Source organism: Patella vulgata, chromosome 2 (genome assembly GCF_932274485.2).
Source record: "Patella vulgata chromosome 2, xgPatVulg1.2, whole genome shotgun sequence".
Taxonomy (NCBI): domain Eukaryota; kingdom Metazoa; phylum Mollusca; class Gastropoda; family Patellidae; genus Patella; species Patella vulgata.
In genome coordinates this window covers 56,294,216-56,317,229 of record NC_065880.2, presented here as the reverse complement: position 1 = coordinate 56,317,229, position 23,014 = coordinate 56,294,216, and the positions used below count along the sequence as shown (strand labels likewise).

At 34.5% G+C, this 23,014-nt stretch overlaps 1 protein-coding gene across 1 annotated transcript in view; it reads left to right on the top strand.

Moving 5' to 3' along the window:
- Positions 1-23,014, top strand: part of LOC126811157 (tubby-related protein 4) — a 321,131-nt gene that overhangs the window by 255,410 nt on the left and 42,707 nt on the right. The window contains exons 11-12 of the mRNA XM_050536678.2: positions 13,768-14,002; positions 14,381-15,510. Coding sequence (XP_050392635.1) covers positions 13,768-14,002; positions 14,381-15,510 — 1,365 coding nt within the window. The remainder of the gene's footprint in view (positions 1-13,767; positions 14,003-14,380; positions 15,511-23,014) is intronic.

Below are 23,014 nucleotides of genomic sequence, written 5' to 3'. Positions count from 1 at the left end.
ACATTTAGAATTCTGACTGGTTATGGGTAGATAGAGAGCAGTGGGGTAAAACATCCAATAGACATAAACTGTCCTTTGGGACTAAGTGATTCAATTCAAGTTGAATAATTCATCCGCACCAGGAATCTTTAGTAGTAGGAGGACCCAGAGAAAACCCATGTTCAAGTTGGGTGTGGAAAGAAACCACTTGACTCAATGACAGACCTTATGATCTAAAGCGCACACGTTGGACCACTCAACTTTTAGCCTCACCCACGGGTCAGGAAAATTTGATTATTGGTTGAATGTACTTCCCATTTACTGCGGCGAATAATGAATAATTTTGAAGGTTTTAATGCTCATCAAAATTTGACATTAGAATTGCATCCGTAAATGATGTTAATTTAATGTTAGATTTACGTTATAATGGTCGGTTAGATATCCATCATTTTGCTCATCCTTTTAACGACAATTTAACGTCAGGAAATGACGTTAATCTAGCGTAAAGTTTACGTCATTTTTATGTTATATTTACATCATTTTCTGACGTAAATCTAACGTAAAGTTTACGTCATTTTCTGACGTAAATCTAACGAAAATGACGTAAACTTTACGCAAATTTTACGTTAGATTTACGTCAGAAAATGACGTAAAGTTTACGTTAGATTTACGTCAGAAAATGACGTAAATATAACGTAAAAATGACGTAAAGTTTACGTTAGATTAACGTCATTTCCTGACGTAAAATTATCGTTAAAAAGATGAGCAAAATGATGGTAAACTGACTGACCATTTTTACGTAAATGTAATGTAAAATTAACATCATATTGTTATGTGGGTTAGCTGTTTCAAGTCATAAAAATTCATTGAAAATCAATATACTTGTTCGCCTCAAGATCTTAAACTCTGTGTATCAATCTGGAGTCAATCGGATATTAACTTTGGCCTCTAGAGCGTCCCCAAGATTTTTCAAAGTGATCAAGGGCCATAACTTTGGCAGTAATTATCAGAAATCTTTGAAAATCAATAGGATTCTTCGCCTCGTGACCTCAAACACTGTGTATAAATTTAAAGTCAATGAGATTAACTTTAGCCTTTAGAGCATCCACAAGGTTTTTTGAAGTGATCAAGGGCCATAACTCTGGAAGTAATTATCACTGAAAATGAATAGACTTCTTCGTCTCATGACCTTAAACACTGTGTATAAATTTAAAGTCAATCGGATATTAACTTTAGACTCTAGAGCGTCCACAAGATTTTTCAAAGTGATCAAGGGCCATAACTCTGGCAGTAATTATCGTAAATTGCTGAAAATCAATAGGCTTTTTCGTCTCATGACCTTAAACACTGCGTATAAATTTAAAGTCAATCAGATATTAACTTTGGCCTCTAGAGCGTCCACAAGATTTTTTGAAGTGATCAAGGGCCATAACTCTGGCAGTAATTATCGGAAATCACTGAAAATCAATAGGCTTCTTCGTCTCATGACCTTAAACACTGTGTATAAATTTAAAATCGATCGGATATTAATTTTGGCCTCTAGAGCGTCCACAAGATTTTTTGAAGTGATCAAGGGCCAGAACTCTGGCAGTAATTATCGGATATCGCTATAAATCAATAGGCTTCTTCGTCTCATGACCTTAAACACTATGTGTAAATTTAAAGTCGATCGGTTATTAGCTTTGGCCTCTAGAGCGTCCACAAGATTTTTTGAAGTGATCAAGGGCCAGAACTCTGGCAGTAATTATCGGATATCGCTGAAAATCAATAGGCTTCTTCGTCTCATGACCTTAAACACTATGTGTAAATTTAAAGTCGATCGGTTATTAGCTTTGGCCTCTAGAGCGTCCACAAGATTTTTCAAAATGATCAAGGGCCACAACTCTGGCAGTAATTATCGTAAATTGCTGGAAATCAATAGGATTCTTCGTCTCATGACCTTAAGCACTGTGTATAAATTTAAAGTCAATAGGATATAATAACTTTGGCCTCTAGAGAGTCCACAAGATTTTTTTGAAGTGATCAAAAGCCATAACTCTGGCAGTAATAATCAGAAATCGCTGAAAATCAATAGGCTTCTTCGTCTCATGACCTTAAACACTGTGTATAAATTTAAAGTCAATCGAATATTAACTTTGGCCTCTAGAGCGTCCACAAGATTTTTTGAAGTGATCAAGGGTAATAACTCTGGCAGTAATTATCGGAAATCGCTGAAAATCAATAGGCTTCTTCGTCTCATGACCTTAAACACTGTGTATAAAATTTAAAGTCAATCGGATATTAAGTTTGGCCTCTAGAGCGTCCACAAGATTTTTTGAAATGATCAAGGGCCATAACTCTGGCAGTAATTATCGGAAATCGCTGAAAATCAATAGGCTTCTTGGTCTCATGACCTTAAACACTGTGTATAAATTTAAAGTCAATCGGATATTAACTGTGGCCTGTAGAGCGTCCACAAGATTTTTTGAAGTGATCAAGGGCCATAACTCTGGCAGTAATTATCGGAAATCGCTGAAAATCAATAGGCTTCTTCGTCTCATGACCTTAAACCCTGTATATAAATTTTTTGAAGTGATCAAGGGCAATAACTCTGGCAGTAATTATCGGAAATCGCTGAAAATCAATAGGCTTCTTCGTCTCATGACCTTAAACACTGTGTATAAAATTTAAAGTCAATCGGATATTAACTTTGGCCTCTAGAGCGTCCACAAGATATTTTGAAGTGATCAAGGGCCATAACTCTGGCAGTAATTATCGGAAATCGCCGAAAATCAATAGGCTTCTTCGTCTCATGACCTTAAACACTGTGTATAAATTTAAAGTCAATCGGATATTAAGGTTGGCCTCTAGAGCGTCCACAAGATTTTTTGAAGTGATCAAGGACCATAACTCTGGCAGTAATTATCGGAAATCGCTGAAAATCAATAGGCTTCTTCGTCTCATGACCTTAAACACTGTGTATAAATTTAAAGTCAATCGGATATTAACTTTGGCCTCTAGAGCGTCCCCAAGATTTTTTGAAGTGATCAAGCAATTGTGGACGCCGGACCGACGGACGAACGGACGGGGGCGAGGACAATATACGACCACATTTCAATGTCGGCGTATAAAAAGATCAACACTCATCGATGAAGTAATAAAAACTCGTGTATGCCCATACCATGTTTGATTATCAGATATTTAAGGATATGTTCGTAAATTGAGTATGATAAAAACAAACCTCGGACAACTTTGTAAATTTCTAAGTCCATTATGGACCGCCTCCCTTTATTTCCCTTTAAATTAAATTGGGCCATTAGGGAATTAGACATCAACCTGTTAAAATAAAAAGACATACTGTTTATGCGTTTGACAATACCACGAATTTTGACTTTCCATTCCTTGACACCTAGATATGGACATAAATGGGTTGCAACGCATATAATAATGTAATATGTTTGTATATTAACTGATTTACATTTAATCGTTTCTGTTTTTACTGTAATGTCTAATCAGTTATGTTCGGCGAAATACGCGAAGAGAGAGAGAGAAATGGGGTTTAACGTCCACTTGACACAAACTTGGTCATTTCGGGACTAACACATGGTTCAATTTTATTTCAATAATTCGCTAGCGCGTAGGGGTCTTTTTAGCAGTGGGAGGAAACCGGAGGACCCGGAGAAAACCCACCAGGTTAGACAGGCGACCAAACTCCTTGTCACGTACAACCGGGGAATCGAAACCCCGCCAGTTGACTCAATGACAGACCGTATGATACAGCGTGCGCGTGCTAACCATTCGGCCATCCAACCCCCCATACGCGAAGAGTCCAAATTGAATGCCAGTCTTTGGCGTCTGGTTATTCAAGTTTACACCCGCATATAGTATTCTCTTGGGTATATTTAACTTCATTCTTCGAGTCTCTCTATTACAAATGAAATTTGAAAGCATTCTTGCGCGCGATTCGTGTGGCAATTTCAAAACTTTAACTTTGTGTTAAATATTGGACATTAGAAGCCCATCTTTTCACGGTTACAACATTGATGTTGGGTTTAATTAAACAATGAGTCCCATGGTTGCAATGTCGAAGACTGTGGATGATATTGAGTTAGAGACTTGACTCCTTTAAGACGAAGACGATTGGAAAACGAATGTACGATTATTTTATCAATTTGTTTTCAAAAGAAAGAATACGACTTTAAACTGGTAACCACCAATGCTCATCAGATGGGTTACCTATAGCTATAACATGAAATAAATGAAACACATCTAGTATATTATTATATTTCAATCACTGTAATATTTACAATCAATGTCAGTTCAATTATGCAGGTGTATGCTCATGGATATTGATGTTGTACATTTAATAATAAAATTACCCTTCACTTGAATTAAATCTAAAACCCACAAGCATGTAATTAAAGAGCTGTGGTGTTAACAGTCGCACTAGCCCGGCATTATATCCACCTGTCCGTAGATCGACAAAGTACAAGATTTAATTTTCAGAGCATATATGTTTTGTTGCGTGTCAACCTATCTTTTTAATTAAGATCGTAGACTTGGTTGCCTAATAATTAAGATGTATACAGCGACTTGGTTAACCGTTCATCGGTTACTACTGGTGAAACGGTTAAAAAAATTACAAACCGATATTCGTTTTCATATCATATTTGACATTCAAAACCAGGAATGGTAGCCAAAATGTTTTCATTCACTAAAGACTATATAAATAGTTCATACAGCACAAAGTTCATATAGCATTTGTCATTTGTAATATATCACGGGAAATTAATGTCTTATTAATTCCCGCTCGAAGTTTTGTACACGTTACATTATTATTAACACTCCCTGCAAAGCTTGGGGTAGTATCAACTTATCTAAACAATTCATGAAATTGGTAACCCTATAAATTTAAAGATAATAGATAATGGGAAAGTCCATTATACAATACTATAAATATTGAAATGGCCCCTTCCAATTCCAGACATAGATTGAAATAGCTCTTTCCAAATCCAGACATAGCAAATGACCAAAAACTAAATGATTAAAATGCAATACAATTATAAAATAAAAACACTAAAGTTTCAGAACTAAAATAAATCATTTAAGAGATAATAAAACATATTTAAAATACTCAATTTACTTTGCAAGGAGGGTTCAATAATGAAATGACAATAGAAGTTCGACTACGTGGAAATGGCACCAGTAGAAAATAATCTACAATTACCGAAACAATTAATTCTTTTATATCATAATTATTTCTAAATGGACACAAAATATTAATTAATCGTAACATACCTAATTCTCAACTGTTACGCCTTCTAGCAACTTATAAAACTCGACAGTTTATCACAGCTCTATAAAAGCAGCCATGCAGGTTTGGCTGGGATTCCTTTTTGGCGGAAAGATGTTTAAATTTGATTGGGCCAACTGTCAACCTTGGGTGTGTTTTAAAATAAAATATGTATAAGATAATTAATCTTGACCTTTATTGGGTTTTTTTTATATACCGGTACATTAAATATAGATATTTTGCAATTAAGTTAAGAACGTAATTAAGTTTTAAAGGTGTAATAAACGTTTAATAAATGTTTTTTAAAAAATATTTTTTTTCAAATGGCGTGTATAGGTAATTGTTACCTATTCATTGCGGGTTCTTTATAAACGGTTCATAAACGTTTAAAAAAATCATATTTACGGTACTACGTTTTAATGGAAAATTTTGTAAGAAAACATCAATTATGAACGTTATCTAAACATATTATATTAAACATTTTTATCAATATTTATCGAAAACTTCTGAAAAACTTACACTTAAAACATTTAAAAAACGTTTAATAAATATTTTTTTTTTTTACATAACCTTTTAGAAACAAGAAAAATAACAAAAACAAAAACAAAAAACGTTTTTGAAATATTTTGTGCTTGCTGGGATTCACTTAGAACTGTAATTAATTAAATAATGGCCAGGTTTCACACTTATATATAATGAGCGCCATGGAAAACGCATCACTTAGTTTTTCGTATAACAAAATGATCCTGTAAACATATCTTATTTATTTTGCTTCTTATTGTGAACAATATTCAAATGGGAACACATCAATAACAACACATTTGTACACTTATGGATGTTTAATCTGTAATCAACGGTACAAAGTCAGAGGGGTCAAAACCAAAAGTACGACACAGATGTCAGTAGCGCGTGTGTCCTCCACGGGCTTTTACGCACGCTGTGCAGCGACGTCGCATGGAATTAACCAATGTTTGAAAGAAGGCCTGGGGCAAATTGTTCCATTCTTGGACAAGAGCAGCTTCTAAAGCAGCAATGGTGTGCATCTGTGGTCTCCGATACAGACGGCGTCCAATCTCATCCCAGACATGTTCTATTGGTGCCATGTCCGGAGACATGGCTGGCCAGTTCAAGACATTGATGTTGTTAGCAGCCAGGAAGTCCATACTAAAACGGGCGGTATGCGAACGTGCATTATCCTGTTGGAAGTGCTGAAGTTGTGGGTGCGCTCGAAACATCGGAACAACAATTGGTTGCAAGACATCATCACGGTAGGCTACAGCATTAACGCGACCCCTGCAAATGTGTAGGGCGGTCCGGTGATGAAATGTGAAGCCTCCCCACATCATTACACTTCCCCCACCCCATCGATTCGTTTCGAAGACGCAGCAGTCTGCAAGACGTTCCTCAAGACGTCTCCACACACGTTGACGGCCATCAGCGTGATAAAGATGAAAGCGACTCCCATCACTGAAGAGCACACTTTGCCAGTCTACTCTTCTCCATGCCTGGTGTGTCCTTGGGCCCATATCAAACGCCGCTGACGGTGATGATCCCTAAGGATAGCTCCAACATAAGGTCGTCGTCGAGTCCTACTTCTCTTAGACGACGTCTTACGGTGTTGGCACTTACTGGTCCTTTTCTTTCGACGACTGCCGCACATGCTTGAGTCGCTGGGCAGAATCTGTCACGCAGATGAGTGACCCGGATGTAGCGGTCTTGAGCCTGGGTTGTAACGCGTTGTGGACCAGGACGTTGATGGTCACGCGTTGATCCAGTAACTCGAATACGTTCCACCAACCTTACAGTAGTGGACTGATGACAATTGAGGTGTCTGGCAATAATAGCACGCGTAGACATGCCAGCCCTGGACATTCCCATGGCTTCATTCCGTTGATTTTCAGTAAGTCTCGGCATCTCTAGCTCGATTCCTTCACACGTCCAACAACAAATTACGACAAATTCACGTTTCACAGTTCATGTACAGCACATTAAGTTGAAAACATGCTTTTAAAGGGCTCACACACAATGCTGCAGGTGAATATTGGGTTTTTCATGTGCATCTCATGCAATTTTTTTTTGTGCACACGGGCCGAATTTTTTTGCGTTTGGGAGCATTGTGTGAAACAATAGTTCATAGTATTGCATAATATTATACATACAAAACCAACTAGTAATAAAATATTTGGGAAAAAAAGTGATGCGTTTTCCATGGCGCTCAGTAATATAACGGTATCTACTTAAAATGATCATTTGAATACTTAAAAGAGATTGAATTGATTTCATTATTCTTTTATTATTATTTCTTTTTTTTATACCGGAATAGTATTATTAAATTTACATTAGCACTATTAGATGTCGATCTACGGCTGTTTTTATTAATAATTTGTTTAGTGAAGCCGAATGATAAAAATTGCGTTAAGTCTACGTCGATCGAGATTTTGCCGTGGGTAACAAAACTCCGTCAAATCAAATAGCCCAGTGACGTGTAGAATAGATCAAATGGCTTGCTATGTGTCGCAAATTATTCGTTTAACGGCAATGTATATGAGTAATATGAAAAAACTAATGATGAGAGATTTCATTTAGTTAGATCTACTTGCGCAACACATCAACGCAAATGTCTAGCCTAGACAAGTGCAGATCACGTCGGTTCTAAATTCTACGTCGCTTGGCCTAGACTCGTGTATTATGAGCGGACTGACACAATCATGCAGCTGGTCCAGCTAGTTTTAAAAGTTAAAGCAAGAATTTCATATTTTTTAAGAAAGTCAAAACATAATTATTTCTATATCTTTTGCTCAATAGGCTGTCAACTCAATATTATAGGATCATAGGTATCATTATGGCACTTATAAAATCATTCACACCGGAAATAATAACACAATTACCACCTTTGTTGTTCTACCCCCCCCCCCCATGGAAAAACTATCTGCAAACATTTGAATTAGAAGTTGAAAATGATATTTTGGCCAATTTCTCAACTGGCAATAGTGAATTATAGGAATAATAGGATTATTCTGTAACAAGGTAGGACTGTTTATAGATACCATCTATTTTAAAGCTTTACTTTAATACATTTTAAAAATATAACTTAAAAATATGAAATTCACTCGGCACAGCTGCAGTCTGAGTGTGTTTTGAAATGAACGTCGCCACTTACATCGCGGTAGTCAACAAAGTCCAAACCTACATTGCCGGTAATCAAATTCGAGGGGCTTTCATATTCAACTTAATAATAATAGTCTCTGTTACTACATGATGTATGTATAGGTGCGCGTGTTTTACATACATGTAAATATAGTTGGTGTTTTTGTTGTTTTATAGCCATTGATAATGCTGTTGCGTAGGTAGCCTAATGTTTTGTTTGTATTTGTATGCTGTCTCTAATAGCCTAATGGGGTGTTAAGATACAATATAATTTTATCTGATCTTATATTAGCCTTAGAAGAAGCAATTGACGATTTTTATATCCCTTCCACATACCCGGTTGAGAGTTAAAATAATAGAACTTACCTTCGGCACGAACCAAAAAACCAATATGGCGTCCCAGAAGCATCTTTCGCGGCAACATTTAGAGTCACGTTATCAGTTTCCGCGGGAAAAAAAACCGCTAGTGTTACCAGATAATTTACTGAAGAATTAACCGGAATATTTGTCAGCTTCTAGTTGTTTTACAATAAGCCTTAAATAAAATGTATTATAGTTTGTATTGTGTTATTAAATCTCGATCTACGTCGTTAACCAATACAACTGTACCCAAGATCATACGTCAATTTCTATAGATAAGCGCATTGCAATTCCTGTTTTATGCACTGAATTTGTGTAGCAAACGCTGCACACTACACAATATGCATTAATCACCATTTTCTGTGTTTTGTGTTATTATTTCAATTGAAAAACACCGGATGTAAAAACAGCGACATTTAGGTGCGGGAGAGGCATCTCGTTTAAAGTTCATAATACATTTTTATAATACTTGACGGACGCAAACGCCTTTTCTTGCTTTCCCAACCCGTGTGCTCAGCAACATGAAAGCAAGCCAGTATTGCCTATTTAGTACACCAATAACTTTAATGCATTAAAGGAAATTATGATTTCCGAAAAATTATAAAACAAATAACTGACCGATGTCGCACACCGCCGAGTGGGACCCGACGAAATGTTTCAATCCGCGATCAATGCAGTACAAATTCGCCGTGTTCAATGACAAGAAAGTGAAAATGTTTTATTATACTTAAAAATCATCGAATTTGGGGATCTTTATTTGACTGACAAGAAAGCAAAATATTTTCTTCCAAATAACATTCTGAAAGTTCCGCTTTCACTTTCTCTCGGGATTTTGAATGTGACTTTTTACCTAAATGGCTGCCGGGAACAGGGAATGTCAGGCAATGTCATGACCTTGACTCAGGTTACAACCCCAAAATTGACCTTGCGGGTGCGGGTCACGACTTTGACCTTGAGATTTATTCGTGATATCTGGGTTGTTCATGAAGTTTTGGGACTTTTTCGATCCCAAGGTCAAGGGTCAGGTCAAAGGTCAAGGCCCCATTCGAAAGGTCAATGAGTTGCCTATCCATGGTCATGACCTTTGATTTGCCGCGCAGACCAGGGGCCCCACCATGTGCCCGGGAGCATCGAACTCAGTAGATATTTTGGTGACCTTGACCCTTTCTGATGACCTTGACCTACCGGGGTCATGTGGACCAAGATGACATTTTGGAAGGTCAAGGTCCAGTGGTCCTGACTTTATTAGATGGGCCCCTAGGGTTCAAAAACCAAAATACTTCCGGGGCCCCTAGCGGGTCAAGGTCACGACTTTTGGTTGGCGATTTTAAAAAATGAAGAACAAATGTTGGGTCAGTCTATCGGGTCACCAAACCCCGGGGCGATCGGATGACATTTTTGGGGCAAATTTCCCTAGAAAGTGAAATAGCCGAGCATTACAGCGGTGTGGCCTAAGGGCAGATAACTCGCCCATCCCAAATCGGATCCGACGACCTTGAGGTCGTGGCTATTTAAACTAAATTGACCCCTGGGAGTCTCGTGGTGACCTTGGTTTGACAATCAGAGGTCAAGGTTCGAACTGCTATATATGACGTTTCGATAACGTTATGACAATGTTGTGACAACGTTTTAACAACGTTGTGACAACAACCTGTATATGAAGTTTTGATAACGTTGTGACAACGTTGTGACAACAACCTGTATATGACGTTTTGATAACGTTTTGAAGACGTTGTGACAACGTTGTGACCACGTTGTAACAACGCCGTGACAACAACCTGTATATGACGTTTTGATAACGTTGTGACAACGTTGTGACAACAACCTGTATATGACGTTTTGATAACGTTTTAAAGACGTTGTGACAACGTTGTGACCACGTTGTAACAACGCCGTGACAACAACCTGTATATGACGTTTTGATAACGTTGTGGCAACGTTGTGGCAACAACCTGTATATGACGTTTTGATAACGTTTTGAAGACGTTGTGACAACGTTGTGACCACGTTGTAACAAAGCCGTGACAACAACCTGTATATGACGTTTTGATAACGTTGTGACAACAACCTGTATATGACGTTTGAATAACGTTTTGATGACGTTGTGACAACGTTGTGACAACAACCTGTATATGACGTTTTGATAACGTTTTGAAGACGTTGTTACAACGTTGTGAACAACGTTGTAACAACGCCGTGACGACAACCTGTATATGACGTTTTGATAACGTTGTGACAACGTTGTGACAACAACCTGTATATGACGTTAGAATAACGTCTTGATGACGTTGTGACAATGTTGTGACAACGTTGTGACAACAACCTGTATATGACGTTTTGATAACGTTTTGATGACGTTGTGACAACGTTGTGTCAACAACCTGTATATGACGTAAATACAACGTCGAATATTGGTCGAAAACACGTTGTACAACGTCACGACCAATATTGACGTTGTCACAATGTTGTAACAACGTTGCGTGCCCGCTGGGTTATTTGAAAACACACAAGCAAAATTTTGTTTGTTGATTTCAAATGTACAAGCAAAACTAGGATTCTGAAGAAATTCAAGTTCCAATTTTTTCTTTAATGAAAATACTTTTATTATCTTTGGATTACATGTACAAGCTATGTTATACATTGGAGTGTACACATATTCCTTACAATTTCATTAAAAAGCTAATGGCTAATAAAACACAAGAATAAACATCCAAAACTGTCCTCAACACTAGAGCTGGGCGATATCCCTGAAAACATTGCGATATCACTATATTGCGATATTTTATGAAATGTCAATACTTTCAGTTTATCATTTTTTTTTTAAATGTAAATAAACATGCATAAAATATTGGAAATACCCCTGGAGTACTCACTAGACACTTTCTAGTCATTATTATTATTTCTAGTCAATATTATTTTTAGCATACAGTACTGAATTTACAAACAAAATTTACAAACTTGAAAAAGTTTTTGTTTATTACAGTTTTAATTTTCATAATATTAATTATAATATTTTATTTAAATTAAATTTTTTTACATATGACGGAGGCACAAAAAACATAAAAACAAAGTTTGTTTTCTTTCGACCGTGCATATTTATTTTTAGGCAGTGGCTACCCTTGAAAACTCGTGTTTTCTCACTCAAGCGTATACCTTCTTGAAGATGCATTATATTATACAAGGATAGTAAATTAAACTATAAAACATAAGTGCTATGTCAAAAATTGTCCATTGATTTAGTCAAATAGCGATTTTTCGAATCACGTCCGACGCTGAATGATAATCTGTCTACCGGAACTCTCAAAATATATAGTTGGCAATGTTGGCATTATTTATATTTCTGCTTTCTTAAAATCTATTTCAATCTGAAAATCAGTGATTCCTTTGGAAAATCAAAGTATCGGTATAAACAATGTGTGAAGATGTATAAAAATTGAACAGAAACAGGGATAATGCTAACGGGTGGAAAAGTGAGCGAGAAGTCACGTGACGTAAACAAAGCTCCTTATCGGCATAAATTTGCAAACTTCGTGGAATGAATACTCAGGAGTTTATAACAGTATTTATTCATCATTAAACAATAAAATATCGTAAATAACCTCCTAAGGAAAACATTTTTTCAATATTTATGTTAAATATCATCCAGAAAAATAAAACGGTATGTGTTTTTGTACTATTAAAACTGTTTGTGTCGTGTGAAAGCCATTCACCAATAACATATATTTTTGAACGATGGAATATAACGACAATAATGAAAGGACAGATGGTCGAACACTATAAAAGGTCAATTGTGATATGTGTATTGTTTTCATTGAATAATCATGTTATTCAGTAACAATAAGCGAAAAAATGTTACACACATTTTTTTTCGTGTGACATATATTTTGTTACACGCAGTCTACAAAATCAACATGCATTTTGCGTGTTTGCGTCCGTCAAATTCGATCCCTGATCAGTGTAAGACTTCATTAAAAACACTTAATATTTTAAAAGCAATGATTAAGTTTACCCCTTCATTGTACACAAGGACATGTACTTTGCCATCCTTATTTTATCTTCTTCACATTTGTTTATTTTAACCCCTCTAAGCATCAATGTCTACATTTTGATCTCAAATTTACGCCTCCAATAATCACTTAGCTGGAAGTAAATTGATTTTGTCTTCTACTGTTATCAATAAAAATTGCAGACAGAAAATTATTAAACATGATAACAAGCATCATTAAATATTTTGAATATTTGTTAATAATGGCTTAATATATAGAATGGGTTCAAATTTGTGTGATTCATAGATTGGTAGAAAAATGATAAATAGGCAAAGATAAATTGAAATCATGGTAGGCTTTTTTAAATTTTAATGAATTATGATATCAAGAAATTATAAATCATATTGAAATGAAGCTCCTCACAATTATTATCTTCGTGGAATTCAGTTAGGAATTATAAAGAACAATATCTGTTCAATTTGAGAAGAACTAATTTGGAACCAGGAGCAATAATAGATTGATGGTACGCAGTTAAAGCTATGTTGCATGTACACATTGGTGATTGGTGTTTTATATAAGGACACATATGACATACATACAGCCTTTTTGTTCTACATTATTAAAAAATAGGTTTTATTATCTTACTAAGACACGTAATGTACGTATTATTAAAAAGGTACTGACAATGCCTAAAGCTCTAAAAGTAAATTTACTAGTTAAATCCTTGACTTATTTATAGACCAAGATTGTTCAGTGCCATACTGCATATCCATAATGGTAGAAATGAAATGAAATGGGGTTTAACTGTTCTACTTTGATGGTCAAACAAAAGGTGTAAATTAACTGAGATGGATTTGCTCATTTCGGTTATCAGAATTTATTACCTTCAAAGATTTATGTAAAATTACTAATATGTAGGCATTTTGAGAGACTGAATCTGACTTTGAATTTACTCATAGATCTGTAGGTCGATCAGATTCAAAAGCATTTCAAAATAATGAATCCTTTTACTATATATTTCAGAGTAGCAAGTTGGTTGAAGTAACATCCAATATTTGGGGAACTAAATTCCAGCTGATAGGTGTGGCATCGTATTTACCAGAGTTTCTGGGTAATGTTGTGTATAAAACTAGCTTATTACATCTACAACCTAGACAAATGACTATAACATTAACAGAAGTTGGGGGAAGTTCTCAAGCATTATCTCGTGATTCTAACTTTACCCCAGCTGGAGCACCAGAAGATGATGAGGATTCTTGTAAGTCTATACAATTTGATTTAGTCTCTATATAGTTTGATTTGAACATAGGTTTGATATATGTAGAATTTAATTTGAACATCTAGGTTAGATAGACGCATGTATTCAACTAAATGAGAGCACATTCAATTTCCATTTGAATGATCTGAGTGCACAGTTATGGCACAATTTTGTATGGTAATTTCCACTTGGGAAGGGTGATGTTAGCATTTTCAAAGTGACATAGTTTCAAGTGTATCAATAGATCAGAATTGCTCCTGAAGTACCCTGTCCAATGATTTTTTGCTAGCAAAGTTATGACCATTGACTTTTAAATCATTTTATTTGTTGAATCATAGAATTAGTTACTTGTTACTTATATTTATCTTATTTTCCTAGCAACATTTAGTGATACAAATGATTGTGATCTATTCCCTGATATTCTCAAGGATAAAAATGGCTTTGAGACTGAAGTGCCAATGGCTAATCAAATTTGTGTTGATGTTCAACAAGTTGTAGAGACAGGCAATCACATGGAAAATTATACTAATGGTGTAAAAAGTGTTGCAAACTATGAGAATTATAATGCTGGTATCTTGCCAAAACTAACACATACAGGTAGTATTAGGTCAAAGCCCTTGTCCCCTGTTTTAAATAGTTTTAGTAAACTATCAACATCTCCTGTTAAAACAGACTCTAATCAAGATGGCATCCATCCTCCCAACTATGACAATCAGGGTGCTCGTCCTAAACTTATCAGTGGCATGCAAACCTTGTTCAAATTTAATGGGCAGCTAGAAGAAGTTTTTGATAGTCCAAATGGGCTAAAAACTGATGCAAAACATTCACCCAAAGTTACAATGAGTGAGAACAATAGTCCAGTGACTTCGTCTGCTGGAGACAGTCCACGATGGGCTGATCCAGCCTCTACAGCCATAAAATATATGGATGAAGAATTGCCTGATAATTCTGAACTACCATTTGAGAATAATTTAGTGGGGGATTGTAGTCCTACAGCTCCTTGTCATCCAGACTTACATCGGAGACTTTATCTTGCTCAACAAAAATCTGTAGAACTAGAGGAATTAGAAGAACATGGTGTACACATGTTTGCACCGTCAGAAGATTTAGATAATAGTGCTTTGATTGATGATAGTGTTACAGATGTTATCTATGATAAAAGACCAATTATAAAAGGATCTATAGATCGCGGTATTAATACTGTGCATACTATTTTACAAAAAGATCACTTATTTTCTAACGGTAGTGACATCGAGATTTTACAAAGTGCTTCATTGCCAGCTTCACCTATACGTTGTTCAAAACTTGATTCACCCACAAGGAAATTACGAGAGGAAGTTTTAAAGGGTAAATGTAAACATCTAAGTCCCATGTTTAAAAGACGGTCTAAACATCAAGCTCATATAGACAGTTCAGAAGAAGATTTATTACTAACAATAGAGAAAATCAATGGTGGCACTAATTACAAGAATTTGGAAACCTTCCAAAAATCACAGCTCAAACAAAAGGTAATATTTTCATTTATTATACAAGCATAGCAAACATAGTGTAAAACATATGAAATCAGTTTGAAAACTATTGATTGATTCTACTCTTGGAATGTATATTATTGTTGTGTGCAAACAGTTTCTATTTATGGTAGTATAGCAGAATTGTATATTATCCTATTATTTCTGTTATTATTTTGTTAAATTTACAGACTAATAACTTTCAAAGTCCACTGAGCCAAATCCTGTGTATTTGCACTGAATATTCAATTTCATCAATTAATTCTTTAACAGATTTCTCATGCATGTTGTTTTAATTAGTAAAATATGTCAGACTCTTTTGATGTCTATTCAGATGATTGATTGATAGACTAAGTCACTTGAAATGTTTAAAGTATTTATATGGATTCCTTTCCTGGCATACTGTTTAAAAGCTGAAACATACAACTTTCCACAATGACATGTGAACCGTGCTGGCAAAATAAGTCACAATGAGGAAATTTTGAAAATTAAGTTATTGTTATCTTCACATTCTCCACCTCAATACCTTCAAAATGATGTATGGTTGGTTTGAATTGGGCAAAAATTGACTGAGCTATATCCCTTGAAGTTGCCCAAGTTAGAAAAGGAAATTTTAAGAAAATGCAAGTTAAAGATGTTGGTATGTTCCAAAACAAAATCACATAGCAACCACACCATTTATTTGTTATTTTGTCGTTTAATGGTGATAATATAATTTGAAACAATAATGATATCCAACTAGAACTGCGATGCAGTAATGACGGATCACAGGTTACACAGGTGCCAAGTTACCTTGAACTTATGTCACTTCCAATGCCATGTTACCCTTGAACTGATGTCACTTCCAATACCAAAGAAACTGTTAAACAGATTTCCACATAAGTATTGCACACCTGTTATAAAATGGATTCAGAATCGACCAAATCGAGCAATATTGATTACTAACTTACCACTAAGTTAGCTGATGAGACTTTCTAATGGGAAACTAAAATGCGAAACAAATCTTAAAAAGTGAGCCTGACGAAATTGCTGATTTCTCAGTAACAGAAGAAGTTAGAAGTGATTTTTTGATATCTATAGCATCATATTAAATCATTCTATATGTTGGATTAGAATTAAATGTCATAATTTTAAAGCAATATTGAAAAACACTCATTTGAAGAAGATATTTGTTTTGACGGCTAAAAATGCAGTTTTTGTCAAAATTTTGTCATTTTCAGTAAAAATAAATTTTTGAAATTGTTTTTATGAAATCATAAATGGCATTAGGCATCAAATGGTGAAACGTTTATGAAAATCCAATAAGAATTAACACTTTTATGGACTAAAAACCGTTAAAAATTACCTGCAGAAAATCGCCTATTTCTTCGAAACTGAACAGGTTAGAACCATTTTTGGATATCTCTATCACTAGGGATTTGGTATCGTTAAGAACGGGGTTTTTAGCGCTGGAAAGTGTGCACAGCGTTTACTTTCAAAACATCGTTGGTTAATTCATAAAAATCGTTTAAGAATTACATAAATGGGTTAGTTAGTACTATGGCTTAGTTTGATGGTGATGGGTTTAATTTCTCCTAGAGTCGTTTAAAAATGGCCGACCCGTTCACTTATCTACGACGTTCACTTATTAGACGAGCCGTCTGCTTTCCCGAGATACGTTGAAAAATCAACACACTGTTTACTTATCTACGGCCTTTACTTATTAGACGAGCCTTTACTTTCCCGATATACGTTGAAAAATCAACACATGATTAATTTATCTACGGCGATGAAAAATTAGATGAACCTTTTAATTGCCTGTGAGCCGTTTATCCGATCGGTTAATTTTGATTACGATTATTTACATATGAAGTACGAATAAAAAAGGGGAATATAAAAATGCACACCCAGAGATGATCACCTTACTGTGGTCGTAGTATTATATATTATCCATTATCCTATAAACTTCGTATTCCATCACTGACAAATAAATAAAAAATCGGTAAATCACGTCCCAGGTAATGTATCTTTTTTAAATCACAAATGAATGAACTAGTCTTCCATATGTACATGTGTTTATAAGTCAAGCTCTCAATAGCAGTGCGATAATCTCGCGAGACTGTACATTAGACTGGCGCCAAAAACAGTCACTGTCAATCTCTATAGACAAGCTGTCGCCCATTTTCAGACAACGTAATCACTTGATTGGGGGCCCCTGTGCAATTTAGTTGATTATTGGGTAATACGTAAGAGTCCATGATGTATTTTGGCGAGTGATTAAGCTGTCAATATGTAATTATAAAATACCTTTTTTATAAAGAAGATAAATGATGTTAGACATCATAAACTAACAAACAATAGGAGTATACTTTATTACAAAAACATTGGTGAACTAATAAAAAATCATAACGGCAAATACAAAAACAATACGAATATACTTTACTACAAAAACATCGGTGAACTGACCTAAGATCTAAAATCCAATTAACAAACAATACGAACATACAGCGGTGATCTAATCCTGGTCGTGATCGGTAATCAACAAAAATCGCAAGTAAAACATATTTATTCCATACATTATTGTTTATATGTAACAGTTTATTTAACGATAAGTACAACTCAGTTAATTATAATAACAAGGGGGGGTGTGAAACAGCCCGATAAAAAATTTTTTAATGGTAAATATCTAATTATACAAAAACACAGTGCTGAACAGGGTCGAAAAGCTCTCTTCTCAGTCTCAAACGTTTGTAATGAAAATTATTTTAATATTGTAACTAAACTTTGTATTTTTGATACTTTTATCTCTTGTATTCTAAATTATGGGGTTTTCATTCGGGACATGATATAGAAAAAATACATTTAAGGTACCTTAGGAAAATCTTAGATACAAGAACAACCACAAATTCCCACCTGATCTATTATGAACTTGGACGTTTCCCTTTAATCATTATGAGAAAATTACGGATATTTAAATACTGGATTAAAAAACGTTATTCTACTAATATTTTTGATACTTTTATCTCTTGTATTCTAAATTATGGGGTTTTCATTCGGGACATGATATAGAAAAAATACATTTAAGGTACCTTAGGAAAATCTTAGATACAAGAACAACCACAAATTCCCACCTGATCTATTATGAACTTGGACATTTCCCTTTAATCATTATGAGAAAATTACGGATATTTAAATACTGGATTAAAAAACGTTATTCTACTAATGTCTAACTTAATTTTTGCTACTCTAATATGTTAATAAATAATGACCCGTGGGTCCTGAATGTTAAGAAGGAACTTGGCTTGGGAGATTAATGGGAAAAACCTGCTCATCTCATAAACACAAATTGTATCCATATCATCAGACAAAGATTATTAGACATATTTAGACAGGAGTGTATTGAGAAATTTGAATTATCAAGTAATTGTATCATTTATAAGCATAATATTAATATTGTGAATACATTTGGCTTACAATATTATTTGACTAAACCAATAAACAGAAAATACAGGCGTTAAATTACAAGAATCCGTTTGTCCAGTCATAATTTAGATATTGAAAAATTACGATATAGTACTAAATATATTGAGAGAAGTAAACGATTATGTACATTGTTTAATTTTGAAGACATTGAAGTTGAGTACCATTTTGTTTTCATTTATAAAAGTCTGAGATAATAATATATAAAAAAAAGTATTATTGTTCGAACCCCAGTGTTTTTAAATTATTTAATCTTTTATGTACTAAAAATGTATCTGAACTTGTAAACCCTGGTAGATTTTTATATTTTTCTAATAAAATAAGTGATTAAAGGAATAGTAACAATTAATATACCGTCACTCTAATCTCCATATCATGATTCTTGTTTGTAATACTGTGTTTATATAATAGTATATATGGATATTTGTATTTTTGTTTTTCCCAATGAGTCTGTGACTCAAGGGTTATAAAAACTTGAAACTTGAAACAGTCCGAGGTGAAATGGTTGTGAGATGAACTGACCCGCACATGGCTGGTAACTACAGGTGGGAATTAATAAAACAATAGCATTCGACCAATCAAAAAAATAATGTTAATAAAAAGGGACATTTATGACTAAATTGTACATTCAAAGGCATTATTTTGTATGGCACCTGCACTCAGACAGGTGAGAATTAATAAAACAATAGCAATCGACCCATCAAAGAATTAATCCATACTGTACTTATGAACATGTATATTCAAAAACATGGTTTCATATGGCACCCAGGCACTTGACCACAGGTGTGAATTAATAAAACAATAGCATTCTACCAATCAAATAATTAATCTATACCGTAATAACGTTCATTTATGACGTTGTTGTTGTTGTTTATTAAAGATTTAATGTCCAATACAATGGATAGGATATTATGGACAGGTTGATTTAATTAAATTATTTACACATGAAAATTGTTAAAAACACAAAATAAAAAGGCTCGGATACCAAAAGTTTCTTAAAGCACACTTATAAATTTGCTGTCTGGAGAAGAGAGGGAGGGTCGTGTCCCTTTGTCATGGTAAAGTTAACACATAACTCCATCCTATATTCCAAATAACAACCTGCTGACCAAAAGGTAAATAGCTCATAATACCGTGTATACACAGGCCTTTTCTGTAATTAATGTGTATGGGAATATAGATAAAGAGGAGATTAGTGACTAATATGATAATTGTCTGCGATATCACCTCGGTGGAAGCGGGCGTTAAATAAAGCTATTTCACACATAATATGATAATCGTAGATAAAAGACGACTTTCACAACATAAAAGTTGTGTTTATTTTGAATACCAAAATAACTCTGGCTTAGTTTGGCTTTGCTCTGAATTTTGATTGAGCGGAAGATTTTTAAAGACACAGATTTTTATTAACAATTTTAACAGACTGCGGTATAGGATTTAAATGGTTCATTTACATTATCAATACATACAATTTGCTTTTTTTTTATTGTTTACCAATTTTGATTTCTTTTTGTCCATGCTGCTATTTCTGTATTTATAAACCAGTGATTGTTTTCCAGTGTTGTGTTTTTAGTATTCATGCTGTTATTTGTGATTGTTTTTAGTATTTAGTGTACATACATATAAATACATACAATTGGTTTTTGTTATTAGATTGTCATAGCTAAATATATGTTCTGTTTTATTTATAAACCCTTTTCTTTTTCGGGAATGTTGATTTTGAATCAGTACCAAAATTTAACACCTGTACCCAATAATCAACTAAATTGTGCAGAAGCCCCCAATCAAGTAATTACGCTGTCTGAAAATGGGCGACAGCTTGTCTATAGAGATTGACAGTGACCTTTTTTGGTGCCAGTCTAATGTACAGTCTCGCGAGATTATCGCACTGTCATTGTAAGCTCGACTTATGAACATGTGTACAGATTGAAAACTAGTTAATTCATTTGTGATTTAAAAAAGATACATTACTCGGGACGTGATTTACCGATTTCCAATTGTATAATTACCTGGGACGTGATTTACCGATTTTTGATTTATTTGTCAGTGATGGAATACTAAGTTTATAGGATAGTGGATAATATATAATACTATGACCACGGTAAGGTGATCATCTATGGCTGTGCATTTTTTATATTCCCCCTTTTTATTCGTACTTCATATGTAAATAATCGTAATAAAAATTAACCGATCGGATAAAAGGCTCGCGGGAAATTAAAAAGTTCATCTAATTTTTCAACGCTGTAGATAAATTAATTGTGTGTTGATTTTTCAACGTATCTCGGGGAAAGTAAACGGCTCATCTAATAAGTAAAGGCCGTAGCAGATAAGTAAACAGTGTGTTGATTTCTCAATGTATCTCGGGAAAGCAGACGGCTCGTCTAATAAGTTGAATGGAATTAAATATCATTTTAAAGACATAACAAATAGGACTGATTTGAATAAAATATCTGTTTTGAAGGTTAAAATACAGTTTTTGACAAAATGGCCTCACTTCCAGTGTCAATTTTAAATTCTGCTCAAATTGATCTAATGCACATTTGCTTTATACATCAAATGGTGTCACCTTTATGAAAATCCAATAATAATTGACTCTTTTACAGGCAAAATAACGTGAAAAATGACTGATGCAAAATTGCCCATTCCTCGGCAACTGCTCATATTACAAACTAATTTTGACAAAGATTGCCTTCGCATAGATAGATGCTACAGTTTATGAATATATATAGAAATATTTTAAAATATGAAAAGCCTGAATTTGGCATCAAATGTTGAAACTTTTATGAAAATCAAATAATAACTAAAATTACGCGCAATGCTGAAGGCTTTCACCGTCGCCAAGGCGCAAACAATCGCCAGATGCATGACAAAAAACCCATACTCTAGCATAACTCAGATATTGACCTCTAAACATGCTCTAACTCGTAAAAATACGCTGTTTTCAATTTTCGATCTCTTTTTTCGGCTACCCATGACAATTAGATAAATTGTACAAGGGTTTCACAAAATACACTACCCAGTAGACTCTCGATTGAGCAAGTTTAAAAAAAAATCGTTTGCGGCTTTTCCGAGAAACATGGGTTTAAACTTGATCGAAATCATAAATAACCTTACTTTTCAAAGTCCCACAAATTTTTTAGTTGGCAATAAAATCTTGTTGCTATTGCACCATCTCGTAGATAATACTCGTGGCTATCATACGACATAATACTTTAAATACTCGGTAAACAACCAATTGATAAATCGCATTTTGCGCACAGGCACCCATTTTTCAGAATTTTGTCAAATTTTGAATACCTTTCTTGACCACTTCCGGTGATTAGAGGATTTTCATTTATAGTTCATGGACTGGTTTGGTCCTTCGACTTCATAGTCCCGAAGTTTCAGAAATATCGTAGGTGTCGTTTTAAAAAAATAAGAACTCTACGATTTGACCAAAATGCGAAAAAAAGTGAAAAATCAAATTTAACATTTCAGAAAAAAAATTGATATCGTTGGAATTGAATAGACGTCAGCTATCCAAAAATGTAATTAGAAGTTAAAAATTCCAAAAACTAAAAATTTTAGAAAAATTTTGAAAATTTTCCAAATTTCACCAAAAAAATGAGAGCAACAAACTTTCTAAATTCGACGTTTATGAATTGCTATCTCCTGAGCAATGTCTCCGGTTATCCAAAAAATCGACTCTCTGGAAAATCGGTTAAGAATTAACAGAATTATGGCCCATTCTTAATTTTCGTGCACGTTAAAGATTCTACAAAAGCTGGACCGTTTGGAAATATCGTTTTATATTTAAGCACTAATACATCAAACACCTAACTGAATTCCAGAGTTTCAAAACATTCGGTGGCATTGAAAATGTTGAACTGGTTTGAGCTTGTCGCAATTAGCATTAGGCATCAAATGGTGAAAACAATTTCAAAATTGATCAATAACTGAAACTTCTATAGTAGAGAGAGAGAAATTAAGTTTAACGTCCACTCGACACAAACTAGGTCATTTCGGGACTAACATTTTTATTTCAATAATTCGCTTGTGCGTAGGG